This window comes from Dendrobates tinctorius, unplaced genomic scaffold (genome assembly GCF_039654945.1).
Source record: "Dendrobates tinctorius isolate UK_male_01 unplaced genomic scaffold, ASM3965494v1 ptg000224l, whole genome shotgun sequence".
Classification (NCBI taxonomy): domain Eukaryota; kingdom Metazoa; phylum Chordata; class Amphibia; order Anura; family Dendrobatidae; genus Dendrobates; species Dendrobates tinctorius.
In genome coordinates this window covers 4,272,386-4,285,693 of record NW_027361891.1, presented here as the reverse complement: position 1 = coordinate 4,285,693, position 13,308 = coordinate 4,272,386, and the positions used below count along the sequence as shown (strand labels likewise).

General features: G+C 47.7%; 1 protein-coding gene across 2 annotated transcripts in view; it reads left to right on the top strand.

The window, feature by feature from the left end:
• The window catches only part of TBK1 (TANK binding kinase 1), a 143,763-nt gene that overhangs the window by 109,761 nt on the left and 20,694 nt on the right, over positions 1–13,308 (top strand). For both annotated transcript variants that reach the window (XM_073555458.1, XM_073555459.1), the window contains exon 13: positions 11,615–11,681. In XM_073555458.1, the coding sequence (XP_073411559.1) occupies positions 11,615–11,681 (67 nt within the window). The remainder of the gene's footprint in view (positions 1–11,614; positions 11,682–13,308) is intronic.

Below are 13,308 nucleotides of genomic sequence, written 5' to 3'. Positions count from 1 at the left end.
TGAGGCTCCAGCTCAGGAAAGCTCGGTTCTCCTTAGACGAGCCAGACCTCCGTCTCGAACATTTCCCAATCACAACGATTTCGATACTACCTTATCCAAACACTGGGAGCGCCCTGAGCAACGTTTCTCAGGCCGCAAGTACTTGGACGTTCTGTATCCCTTTGACGCAGAACTGCTCTCTAAGTAGTCCAAGGCTCCAGAGGTAGATCCTCCAGTATCCGGATAGCCTCTAAAACGGTGCTCTCGCTGCCCGACGGGGCATCGCTCAAAGATCCTACTGACAGGCAGATTGAATCTCTGGCTAAGTCTATCTTTGAGGCATCTGGCGCCTCTCTCTGCCCTATTTTCGCATCCGCCTGGGTGGCGAAGGTCATTTCCGCTTGGGCCAAAATTCTTCGCAGAGGCATCTTAGCGTCAGCTCCTCAAGACGAGGTGGCACATCTTGCAGATCAGATTAACCAGGCGGGAAAATACCTTTTGGCCGCCTCCTTGGACGCGGCCGGCTGCGTAGCAAGGGCTAACAGCAACATAGTAGCTGTACGCCGAGTCCTTTGGCTAAAGTCATGGAATGCGGACACTACTTCGAAAAAGTCGCTTACCAATCTGCCGTTCCATGGCTCTAGGCTCTTTGGAGCAAAGCTGGATCAGATAATTTCCGATGCCACTGGAGGTAAAAGTACTTCGCTCCCCCAGTCTCGACCAAAACGTCCCTTCAACAGAAGGGGGTTTCGACCATTCAGGCCCTTTCGTCCCTTCCCTGCCACGGAGAGAGCCACTCAACAGGATCGGCCGCCTGCCACCAGGGAGCGGGATCAGAGGAAACCTTCCTACAAACCCGCTCCTCGCTGGAGATCTAGAGGACAATATTCCAGATCTGCAGGAGCCAATTCCGGCAGATTTTCGTCTAAGTGACGGGTCACCCCCACCTGGAATTTCTTCCAGGGTGGGCGGCAGACTTTCCTTTTTCGCGGATGCTTGGCTGTCCGTTGTAGACGACGCTTGGGTCAGAGAACTCGTCGCATCCAGTTACAAAATCGAATTTGCTTCACTCCCGAACAGACGGTTTTTCCGGTCTCGGCCTCCGCGACAGCGGGCCCAGGTTCCGGGTTTTATGCAGGCCATTTCCTCCCTCCTTTCCGCCGGAGTCTTTGTTCCCGTTCCCTCAGACGAACGGTTTTCCGGGTTCTACTCCAATCTCTTTGTAGTCCCGAAGAAAGACGGCTCTCTTCGTCCTATTCTGGACCTCAAATTGCTCAATCGCCACGTGAAGATTCTTCATTTCAGGATGGAGTCTCTTCGGTCGGTGATTGCTTGCTTCCATGGAGCCCGGGGAATTTCTCTGCTCGGTGGACATTCGGGATGCCTATCTGCACATTCCAATACGTGTGCAACATCAGAAGTATCTTCGATTTGCGTTTCAGGGAGACCGGGTTTTCACGAAGGTGATGGCGACCGTCATGGCCATCCTTCGCTCCAGAGGGATCCTCATCATCCCTTATCTGGACGATCTTTTGATCAAGGGTTCGTCTCGCCAGGACTGTCTCCAGAGCCTTCAGATAACCCTGGACACTCTCAGCCGCCTAGGTTGGCTGGTCAACAAGGAGAAGTCCATTCTGATCCCCACCCAGCGTCTGACCTTTCTGGGTATGGAATTCGACACGGAGCTAGTCCGTGTTTTTCTTCCAAAGGAAAAATTTACAACTCTGTCCAAGGGCATCAGAACTCTCAAGAGGCCTGCTCCCATTCCCATTCGGTTCTGCATGAAGGTCCTGGGGAAGATGGTGGCCTCCATGGAAGCAGTGCCCTTTGCCCAGTTTCACCTTCGCCCCCTCCAGCTGTCTCTGCTTTCAGCCTGGGACAAGACCACGATGTCCTTGGACCGTCCTATTCGGCTTCCTCTCAGAGTGAGGCAGTCTCTCGCTTGGTGGCTACGGCCAGCGTCAGTTCTCCAAGGGAGGTCCTTTCTTCCGCCTCAGTGGCAAATCATCACCACCGATGCGAGCCTCCTAGGATGGGGAGCCGTGTTCCATCAGAAAGTGGCCCAAGGCCGCTGGATGCCGCAGGAGTCTCTCCTTCCAATCAATCTTTTGGAGATCAGGGCAATTTTCCTGGCCCTTCTTTATTGGCAACCCCTCCTCTCCGGCAAGCCGGTCCGTATTCAGTCGGACAACGCCACGGCCGTGGCGTACATAAACCATCAGGGGGGCACGCGCAGCAAACAAGTAATGTCAGAAGTGGCCAAGATATTACGCTGGGCAGAACGTTACGTTCTGACAATCTCCGCCGTCCATATTCCAGGGGTGGAAAATTGGGCAGCCGACTTTCTGAGTCGCCAGGGCCTAGCGTCCGGCGAATGGTCCCTGCACCCCGCGGTTTTCTCTCAGATATGCGACCGTTGGGGCACCACGGATGTCGATCTCATGGCTTCTCGGATGAACCACAAGGTGCCGCAGTTCGTAGCCAGGTCCAGGGACCCTCTAGCCGTCGCATGCGACGCACTGGTGACTCCGTGGTCCCAGTTTCAACTTCCGTATCTGTTCCCGCCTCTGGCATTGATCCCTCGGGTGGTCAAAAAGATAAAATCGGAAGGCGTACCAGTGATTCTAGTCGCTCCAGATTGGCCAAGACGGCCTTGGTACGTGGAACTCGTCAACATGCTTGCGGACGTTCCCTGGAGGCTTCCGGACCGTCCAGACCTTCTCTCGCAAGGCCCCCTTTACCACGAGAATTCTCAGTCTCTGAGTTTGACGGCATGGCCGTTGAGACCGCAATTCTGAAGGAATCAGGTCTGTCCAGTCAGGTTATTCAAACTATGATCAGAGCCAGGAAACCAGCTTCTTCCCGCATTTACTATAGGTACTGGAAGGCTTTTTTCCGTTGGTGTGATGATAAAGGAGTCTTCCCAATGTCCTTTTCTATCCCATCTATCCTTGGGTTTCTTCAGTCTGGGTTGGACGCGGGTCTGTCCCTCAGTACGCTCAAGGGCCAAGTTTCCTCTCTCTCTATCCTCTTCCAAAGAGAGCTAGCTTCTCTACCACAGGTCAAAACTTTTCTGCAAGGGGTTTCCCACGTGGCTCCTCCTCATCATTCGCCAATAGATCCGTGGGATCTCAACCTCGTTCTTGGCGCTCTCCAGAAGGCGCCGTTCGAGCCTCTCCAGGACATCCCTTTGTCCCTTCTCTCTTGGAAGGTCACCTTTTTGATCGCCATTTCATCCATCAGAAGGGTTTCTGAATTGGCGGCCTTGTCATGTCGTTCCCCTTACCTCATTCTCCATCAGGACAAAGCCGTCCTCAGGCCCGTTCCTTCTTTTCTTCCAAAGGTGGTTTCCGCTTTCCATATCAATGAGGATATCGTCCTTCCTTCTTTTTGTCCGGCTCCGTCTCATCCTCTTGAGAAGTCTCTCCACAAACTGGACGTAGTTAGAGCCCTGCGTGTCTATCTTGCCAGGACCTCTTCCTTTCGTCTGTCCGATTCCTTGCTGATCATCTCTGAAGGTCGTCAGAAGGGCCTTCCGGCTTCCAAATCCACGATCGCTCGCTGGATTCGTTCTACCATTCTGGAAGCGTATCGTCTTCAGGAAAAGCGGCCCCCTCCGGGAGTAAGAGCTCACTCCACCCGGGCTGTGGCGGCTTCGTGGGCTGCTCGTCACCAGGCCTCGGCCATGCAAATTTGCAAGGCTGCAACCTGGTCATCTTTGCACACCTTCACGAGGTTCTACAGGGTTCATACCCAGGCTTCGTCTGATGCTGTGGTTGGTAGGAAGGCTCTGCAGGCGGCGGTGGCGCACCGGCCGACCTGAGCCTTTCGGTTACTTTCGTTCCTTTTTGCTGTTCCCACCCTTGGGACTGCTTTGGGACGTCCCATGGTATTCTGTGTCCCCCAATAAGGCGATAAAGAAAGATGGATTTTTGGTTCTTACCGTAAAATCTCTTTCTTGGAGCCTTCATTGGGGGACACAGCACCCTCCCTGTTTAAGTTGTACCGTGTTGGGTCTTAAGAGTCCCTTGTTGGGTTGGTACATATGTTTCGAGTTTTTCTCGTTGCTTCTCCTACTGCTTTTTCACCAACTGAGGTGCTTGGTGCCTGTCGGTGGGTGTATACTGCCGGGGAGGAGCTAATTTTCTGTTTTTGCATAGTGTCAGCCTCCTAGCAGCAGCAGCATACACCCATGGTATTCTGTGTCCCCCAATGAAGGCTCCAAGAAAGAGATTTTACGGTAAGAACCAAAAATCCATCTTTTTTTTTCATCGGAGATCTGATTTTGTCACACGGCTGTTGTGTTTTTGGCCATTGCAGATATGTGCCTTGATTTCAGCAGAGCAACACTCAACCATTGCTTCACACATAAAGGTGCTGGAGCCATAGCATCTGCTCCCATATCTACTGCTCACAGGCACTCGCCCTTCCTTTTTTCTGCAGCCCCCTCCGGACGCTGGCTTCACACTGCCCTAAGCAGAATAATGAGCTGCTTCTATCTCTTCACGTCTGCAGTGTTTGGGCTGGCCTTCCAGCTGGATAGAAGTTCGTGCTACCTGGCAATTGTCTACTGTGGTTCAGTGGATAAAGAAGCTGACCACAACTCGCTGGTCCAGAGGTTGGAACCATAGCACACAACAGAGAGTGCAGTTAGTCTCTTTCTGATCCTAGGCCTAATGTTCTACCGTCAGAAGAATTGACTGGTCAGAATCTACTTTACTACAGTCTTCGTAGTACGGCTTACTACACGTGAAGCAGTTATTCTACCTAATGTCGTCAGGTATCCAGACCTAGACCGCAACACAGAAGCCGTTATTCTGCCTAATGCCGTCAGGTATTCAGACCTAGACCGCTACACAGAAGCCGTTATTCTGCCTAATGCCGTCAGGTACCCAGTCCTTGACCGCCCCACAGAAGATGTTATTCTACCTAATGTCATCAGGTATCCAGACCTTGACTGCACCGCAACACAGAAATGGCTGTCTCCTATTCCCTTCTCCGGGTTCTCTCCACGCTGATTTGTTCACAGGATACTTAGAGCCGATGGCAGCTGTGCTATATCTGCTATACAAGCATCATAGAATCATAGAATCGTAGAGTTGGAAGGGACCTCCTGGGCCATCTGGTCCAACCCCCTGCTCAAAGCAGGATTCGCTAAATCATCCCAGTTAGATGTCTGTCCAGCCTCTGTTTGAAGACTTCCATTGAAGGAGAACTCGCCACTTCTCGTGGCAGCCTGTTCCACTCATTGATCACTCTAACTGTCAAAAAGTTTTTTCTAATATCTAATCTGTGTCTCCTCCCATTCAGCTTCATCCCATTGCTTCTAGTCTTTCCTTGTGCAAATGAGAATAAAGTTGATCCTTCTACAATGTGACAGCCCTTTAGATATTTGTAGACAGCTATTAAGTCTCCTCTCAGTCTTCTCTTTTGCAAACTAAACATTCCCAAATCCTGCAACCTTTCCTCATAAGACAGGGTTTGCAGACCGGTCACCATTCTGGTCGCTCTTTTCTGAACTTGCTCCAGTTTGTTGATGTCTTTTTTAAAATGTGGTGCCCAAAATTGGACACAATATTCCAGATGAGGTCTGACCAAAGAGGAGTAGAGGGAAATAATTACTTCACGTGATCTAGACTGTATGCTTCTGTTAATACATCCTAGAATTGCATTTGCCTTTTTTGCTGCTGCATCACACTGTTGACTCATATTCAGTCTGCGATCTATTAGTATACCCAAGTCTTTTTCACATGTGCTGTCACTTAGCCCTATTCCTCCCATTCTATATATGCTTTTTTCATTTTTATTGCCCAGATGTAGTACTTTGCATTTCTCCCTGTTAAAAACCATTCTGTTAGTTGCTGCCCACTTCTCCAGTTTATTTAAATCTTTTTGAATCCTCTCTCTCTCTTCTCTAGTATTAGCTATCCCTCCTAGCTTTGTGTCATCAGCAAATTTAATCAGTTTACCCTCAATTCCTTCATCTAAATCGTTGATAAAGATGTTGAACAATACAGGGCCCAGGACAGAGCCCTGTGGTACCCCACTTGAGACATTCTTCCAACTGGATGTGCAGCCATTTATGACCACTCTTTGGGTCCGATCACTAAGCCAGTTATGAATCCACCTAACAGTTGCCTTGTCCATTCCATACTTAGTCATTTTTCCAATAAGGATTGTATGAGAGACTTTGTCAAATGCTTTGCTGAAGTCAAGATATACTATATCTACAGCATTTCCTTGATCCACCCAATCAGTAATACCATCATAGAAGGAACTTAAATTAGTCTGACATGACTTATTAGTTACAAACCCATGCTGACTCTGTTTAATCACTTCAGTCTTATCCAGGTATTGACATACATGTTGTTTAATAATTTGTTCAAAGATCTTTCCTGGTATAGAAGTCAGACTCACCGGCCTATAGTTGCCTGGGTCCACCTTCTTCCCCTTTTTGAAGATAGGAACAACATTTGCTCTTCTCCAGTCTTCTGGCACTTCTCCTGTTCTCCAAGAATTTTCAAAGATTATGGAGAGGGGTTCAAAAATTTCTTCTGCTATCTCCTTCAGTACTCTGGGGTGTAATTCATCTGGACCTGGAGACTTGAATACATTTAGGTTAGCTAAGTGTTTCCTCACTATCTTTCTGTTTATAGATATCCTGGATTCTTCTATTCCCTTAATAGGACAGTGAATAACAGTTGATGTTACATTTCCTTTCTGAGAGAAAACAGATGCAAAATAGGAATTTAAAAGTTCAGCCTTCTCAACATCCTGTCTTACCATTTCATCATTTTCATCCTGTAAAAATCCTATCAGAAGCACCACCTTCCAGGTACAGTAGTTCAAACGGCCGTATTACTGTGGAGACGTGTCTGGGGATGACTGCTTCAGCGGTACTGGTGTTCTGTACCGTATTCTAGTGAGTTAGACGCTCTCGCCTTCAGGTTCCTCGCGCTCTATTGCAGCAGTATTATATCTCTTATCGAGCACTTGGATAGACCTCTACCAGACATGTTTAGTCAATACATGCCGTCTTTCTGGTGACTCAAACATACCCGAGGTCCATCTACTACACCGGTCCGGCTCTTCTGTCCCATTTCAAGTGAGTCAGGAGCGTCCTCTTTCGCGTTCATCTTGGTCTTTTGCAGCTTTTGCCTAAGCTCCCGTCTAATCACCACTCGTGGTGAGGTGCCAGCATTTATTGCTCCTGACGGGCTGCAGCTGCGGTTACAGGCTGTGTCCAGGTGAGTCAAACACACCTTTCAGATGCATATTTCATTGTTAATAACACCTGTGGTTTGTTAACAGTTAAACGTAGACACTACCATGTCCAAACGGAGTGGATCTCTGTACCACAGAGCGGATCTCGGTAGCAACATAACTTGATTCTCCACCTTCAGGTGGGTCAGGCACTCTTGTGTCGGGTACGGATGGTCGCGGTTTTACTGCGGCATGCTCTGGACCCTATGTGCGAGTTGCCCCACAGGAATTTTTGCCACACCTTCTGATCAGTTTACAGTACTGTCCGCAGGCTATCTTTACTGCAGGTGTTAAGTCTATCTTTAATGTTTGGCCAATAGTAGTTTATAAGTTCTAGTCTGTCCTAAGGGCCTTCGAGCTACCACAATGCCTAAGCTCCTTATCTTTCGGAACTTACTTATTCTTTCTTACAGACGCCGGGTAAAGCCTACAGCAGCTCAGACAGTTAACTTCTGACCGTGACTGGAATATGTATCCCACCTCAGACAAGAGTGGAATCTGACTATGCGCAAGCATCGACCAGGGTAGAAAGCTGCTCCAGTCTGGGATCCAAGGATGAGTCTGGTGATAACGCGTTTCTTCCTTCAGCTAGAATTGTATCTTTTCCCTGTTATCCTCGGGCGTGTTGTCTTAGACTTAGGTAAGCGGGTCTACTCACCGCAATCCCCTCCCTGCTCCAGAGGGTCCAGGATAGATTTGGTCGTTTTCATCGTCATACGGATTGACCTGCCTTTCGTCAGCCTAGTTGTCCTCTGGGGTCTATTTTATCTACCTAGAGCCAACTTTCCTTACAGTTGACATAGTCCATGTTTTGCATGGACTTTCCTTGCTCGACTAATCTCTTTTCTAAGTCCGGCTGGACTATTTTTTTTCCATATCCACCCTCATCCCTGAATGATGGGTTTATCTTCCCTTTGATCTCAAAGTAATCCAGTAGCCTTCGTTCTACCTGCCTAGTCGAGCAATCTGTTGTCTCTTCATAGCCATCCTGAGCCTACATCGCGAAGATGAGATCCAGGTTATTCCCAGGTGCCATTCAGTACGTTTCCAGTGTTCGACTCTTTAGCAGGTTCCCAGTGGCCTGCTCTCAGGTCCTGTCATTTTCTCACAGAACGGACTTCAGCCGTTTCCAAACAAGGGGGTGCCTCGGTATATCTCTTTCTCCCGAGTGCTTCGCAAAATTGGACTACTTCTGCGGCTGCGAACCCTCCGGTTCCAAGTTTTCCACCACTATGGTCCTTCCTCTCCCAGAAGTACATCCCTCAGGGATGCCAACGGCAAATTCACACAGTAGTTGGCAAAATTCTATAGCCGCGTGGCCTAGCTTGCTCATCAGAAGCATTCTTTCTGGACACCAGTCGGAAGATTTGACCGTCCTCACTGGTTAAAAAATTTTGCTTGCATGGAGACATGGGTTTTCGCCTATCGTTCCTATCTAAGGTTCCATTTGGCTTTCGGTTTCACGAGCAAAATTATCCCCAAAGAAGTCCCTCACCAACTTTCCGTTCTTTCCATGTGGCTCCAATAGGCCAAATCATTGATGAGGTCACCGGAAGGACAAGCGCTCTCCTTCCTCAGGCTAAACCTTGTCATTCGTCAGCGCTTTTTTCCTCAGCGTCACTTTGGGGATCTAGGTTTGAGTCCATACTTGTTTTTCTCAGGAAGAAATTTTCTTCGTTCAGCATTTGCCTCCTATGAATCGCATGATTTTCCCTTGTTCCATGAAGCTCCTATCCAGGTCTTGATTTCTTCAGGACTTTGGCGATATCTGCGTTTGCAACGAACGGGTTCCTTTTCCTTCCAGTTGGTAGCCTGTCCTTTCAGACTCTCAACCACCCTTGGGGTCTCACAGAGCCTGTAGCAGCCGTGGTGCACTTCCTGTGGATCAAGGGTCCACTCTCCATCATTCTGAATTCCCTTTCTTTCGTCCGCCTCGAAATTTTACTTCGTGACGCTCTCGCATCAGGCTACCTTGCCACCTCAACGGTACTTATCAAGCTCCGGCTTGAAGTGTACAGGTCCTCTGGCCTCCAGGTCAGCGTCTGCTCGCAGAATCTGGTGGGCATTAGTAGGGTTGCTGGCTCAGAAAGGACTGCGTTCTTTTGAGTATGAAGCACTCTGCCCGGGCAGTGTGTTGTCCTCCTGGCGGTACTCTTTGGGCCTTCGTCTGGCACCTCTGCAGTGCGATGATATGTCCTCCACAGGTCCATGAGGTTTTCTTCAGAGCCCATGCCTAGCTTCGGCAAGTGCCGGTCGGGGTAAAAGATCTCGTAGGTGACCTTGCAGGTGACGAGGGTGACTTCCTCGTCCTGATTGGAGTTGTTTGCTATTCCCTCCCCTTGAGGACTGCTTTGGGACGTCCCATGGTTTCCTGTGTCCCCCAATGAAGCGATAGAGAAAACAGGATTTTTAGTTGCTTACTGTAAAATCTGTTTCTCTGAGCCTTCATTTGGGGACACAGCACCCTCCCAAGTTGAACAGCTCGGTTACTGCATAATATTGTTACAGTGTGGATTTGTGTTTTTATCTCGTCTACAGATTACTTCTCCTACTGCTTTCTCACTAACTGAACATCCTACTTCCTGTCGGTAGGGTGTACACTGTGGAGGAGGAGCTAACTTTTTTTCTGCATAGTGTCAGCCTCCTAGTGGCAGCAGCATACACCCATGGTTCCTGTGTCCCCCAATGAAGGCTCAGAGAAACAGATTTTAAGGTAAGCAACTAAAAATCCTGTTTTTTTTCACCATGCAGGATACATATTGATATATTTTTATTGTACTGGTCAGATATTGTCTTTTTATGTGTCTGTTTAATTAGAATAAATGACTTTTTATTCTGAATTTTTTTCATATATTTTTCAACATTCAAAAACTTTTTTTTTACAATATCTATTAGTCCCACAAGGTGTCTTGAACATTTGATCGCTTTAGTAATACATAGGTAATGCCAAGCATTATCCAACCTGTGAGTGCTACATTCACAGGCTGCCTAATAGACTGGTCCAGAGGCATTAGTGTTGTGAACTCATTTTCTGGTCTACCAGTTGTGAGTTCTCCTTCCGGGCTCCCTCTGGTGGTAACAGGAGGTAGTGAGGTTGATTTAATTAGTAGAGATCTGCCACCTGATGATGAGGATAACGATTGGATCTCTGGAATCTCAGACTGGATTTAAGACAGCCGACGCCCTATTCTGGTGCTGGTGATTCCTTCTGGCTTTTCAGATCTTGGTTTTCAGCTCTGTTCCAGTCATCTCAAGCTAAGTGTTTCTGCTAATGTTCATACTTGATTTTGTTGGACTATTAAGTTTTTTGTGTGGTCAGCCAGCCCCGGCTGGGGCTGTGCTGAATTTCCACTCTTATTTATCTGTATTTGCCAATTTGCTTTTTGTCCCTTATTAGATTGGCCTCTTTTTTGCTCTGTCTCAGAATATTTCAGAGTGCTGATATAGTGGGAGAAATCTAGTGACTTCAGGGTTAATTTTGTTATCACAAGTGTTGGACATTATTTTTGTAGGGTTTTTGGGGCAGATTGCAGACAGTGTTTTTCCTTTCCTCTCCTTTCTAGTTAGTTTGGGCCCCATCGTTTGCTCAGCCTATTTTCCTGCCTGTGTTTGTGTTTTCATCTTGTTTCACCGTCAATACATGAGTGTGGGCTGTCTATTCCTTTGGGGTCTGCTCTGGGGCAGTTAGTTTTCCCCTTTTCTTGCTTTAGGCTTATTTAGTCCTCCGGCTGTGACAAGGCGTCTAGATTCATCGTAGGAACGCTCCACGGCTGCTGCTAGTTGTGTGGTTAGGATCAGGGGTCTGCAATCTGCATAGTTACCAACCTCTCTGGATTTCTGTGACTTGGCTTGTTTAGTTTTCCTCCTCTGTGATCCATTCATAACACATTAGGCCTTGATGTAATGGAGACTCAAAGTTTAGTCCTCCAGTTGATGTAGAAACGATAATCTCCCCGCGATTGCACTGCGGGGAGCAGATAGAGTGACAAGAGGGAGAGATCTTTCAGTGTCACTCTCTATACAAGCTGCAGTCGATTTGGCCACGGCAAGTAAAGAGTTATTTGAGCACTACAAACACTGGCAGCATTTAATTTCCTCTGCTACATCTTTGCTGGCAGGGAGAATTGTTTGCTGCTTGGCATCAATGACCCCGGGATTATAATCCTAGGGTGAATAAGCGCTGACTTTTCACGTCCTAATAAAACGTTGCACTGTTCATTAGGACAGGAAAAAGGCCGTACAGTAATGGAACTGGTTAAGTAATGCAACGAAAATATTTCTCAGGAATCTCATTACCACAAATTTTCTTCAACCTTAGGACAACAAATGTAGTGTCTTTTCCCGTTCAATAGTATCTCGTGTGTAATTGCAGATACGAGCATGTGATGCAGATGAGCGTGGAGTCAGAAATATATGAAATCCATTCCAAGCTGCTACGAGTGAGTATTTCCCATCACGCCAGTACATTTTTGACCAAAAGTTTAGGACACGTTTTAGTTTTCACAAAGTTTGGTGCTTCTGTGTTTTTAGATATTTTTCATGAGTTTTTAACTGCATGGCAAATTTCCGTTTTTGTGTTTCTGTTTTTTTTCTCCCCTTCACCCCAGAGCCATATCTAATTTTTCTGTCCACATATGAGGGCTTGATCTTTGCGGGACGAGTTGTACTTTTGAATGACACCTCTCATTTTCCACATAGTGTACTGAAAAATAAAAATAATTGTATTCCTTATTGCTGTAAAACTACAAGATACTTTTACTGAGAACCGGTATGTCCAGTTATATTAATGGGATCTTACTGACCTGTCCTTTTTAAAGGTAACCTGCCATGTAAAATAATGCTATTATGAAGCTGCCCAGTGCCCACACTGAGAGCCAGTGAACTTTATTCCTCCCGGCAGCATCCGGCGTTCAGTCATAGGGGTGCCGCTGGCTCGATTTCAGTCATCACTCTGTGCACAGAATTCGGCGCCTGTAACCACGGCACTGACTGACAGCTGACTCTATTGCTGATCCTGCTGTCAGTCAGTACTGGGGGCGTGGTGTCAGAATCCTATTAACCTGCAGATTAACCCCATTTCTGCTGATGAATAGGGTTCTTTTACATGATGGGGTCCTTTTAAAGTGAACTTGTCACCAGAAAGAAAAACACACCATCAGTGTGCAGATGTGGGGATAATCTGCAGGTTAATTGCGTTATTATCCTGCTCTGTGCTTGCACATACCCGAATGCTGCTGGGAGAAAATGAACTTTATTCTCCCCGGCAGTGCTTCAATTTCAGTCACCAGGGGCGGCACCGGTGCTGGTTCAGTCACCGCTGAGTATACAGAGCTACGGCTGTAACCGCACCCCTGGCCCTGACTGACAGCCGATCCCCAATTTACAGCCACTGTCAGTCAGGGCCGGGGGCTGTTTTACAGCCGCTGCTCTGTATACTCAGAGCGGTGACTGAACTAGCACCGCTCTGTGACTGAAACCGAACTCTGCCAGGGAGAATAAAGTTCATTTTCTCCCCACAACGTTCAGTTAAGTGCAGGCGCTGGGCAGGTTAGTAGCGCTATCAACCTGCAGATTATCCCCTTAGGCCTCTTTCACACTTCCGTTTTTTACAATCAGTCACAATCCGCCAGGTTTTGAAAAAAAACGGATCCTCAATTTTTTTTTTGAGGATCCGTCTTTTTCCCATTGACTTGCATTAATGGCGGATTGTGACGGATTGCTGTCCGTTGCATCCGTTTTTTGTGAGGATCCGCCAAAAGTTGCTGTCCGTCACCATCCTCAAAAATTTCAAAACGGAGCTTGTAACGTTTTTTTCTCTGGCGGATCCTGCAAACACTGATTTAACCCGAATTTCTTTCTGGGTGCCGGACAAAACAAGACAAAAAACTCTCTCTCTCTCTCTCTCTCTCTCTCTCTCTCTCTCTCTCTCTCTCTCTCTCTCTCCCTCTCCCTCTCCCTCTCTCTCTCTCTCTCTCTCTCTCTCTCTCTCTCTCTCTCTCTCTCTCTCTCTCTCTCTCTCTCTCTCTCTCTCTCTCCCTCCCTCCCTCCCTCCCTCCCTCCCTCTCC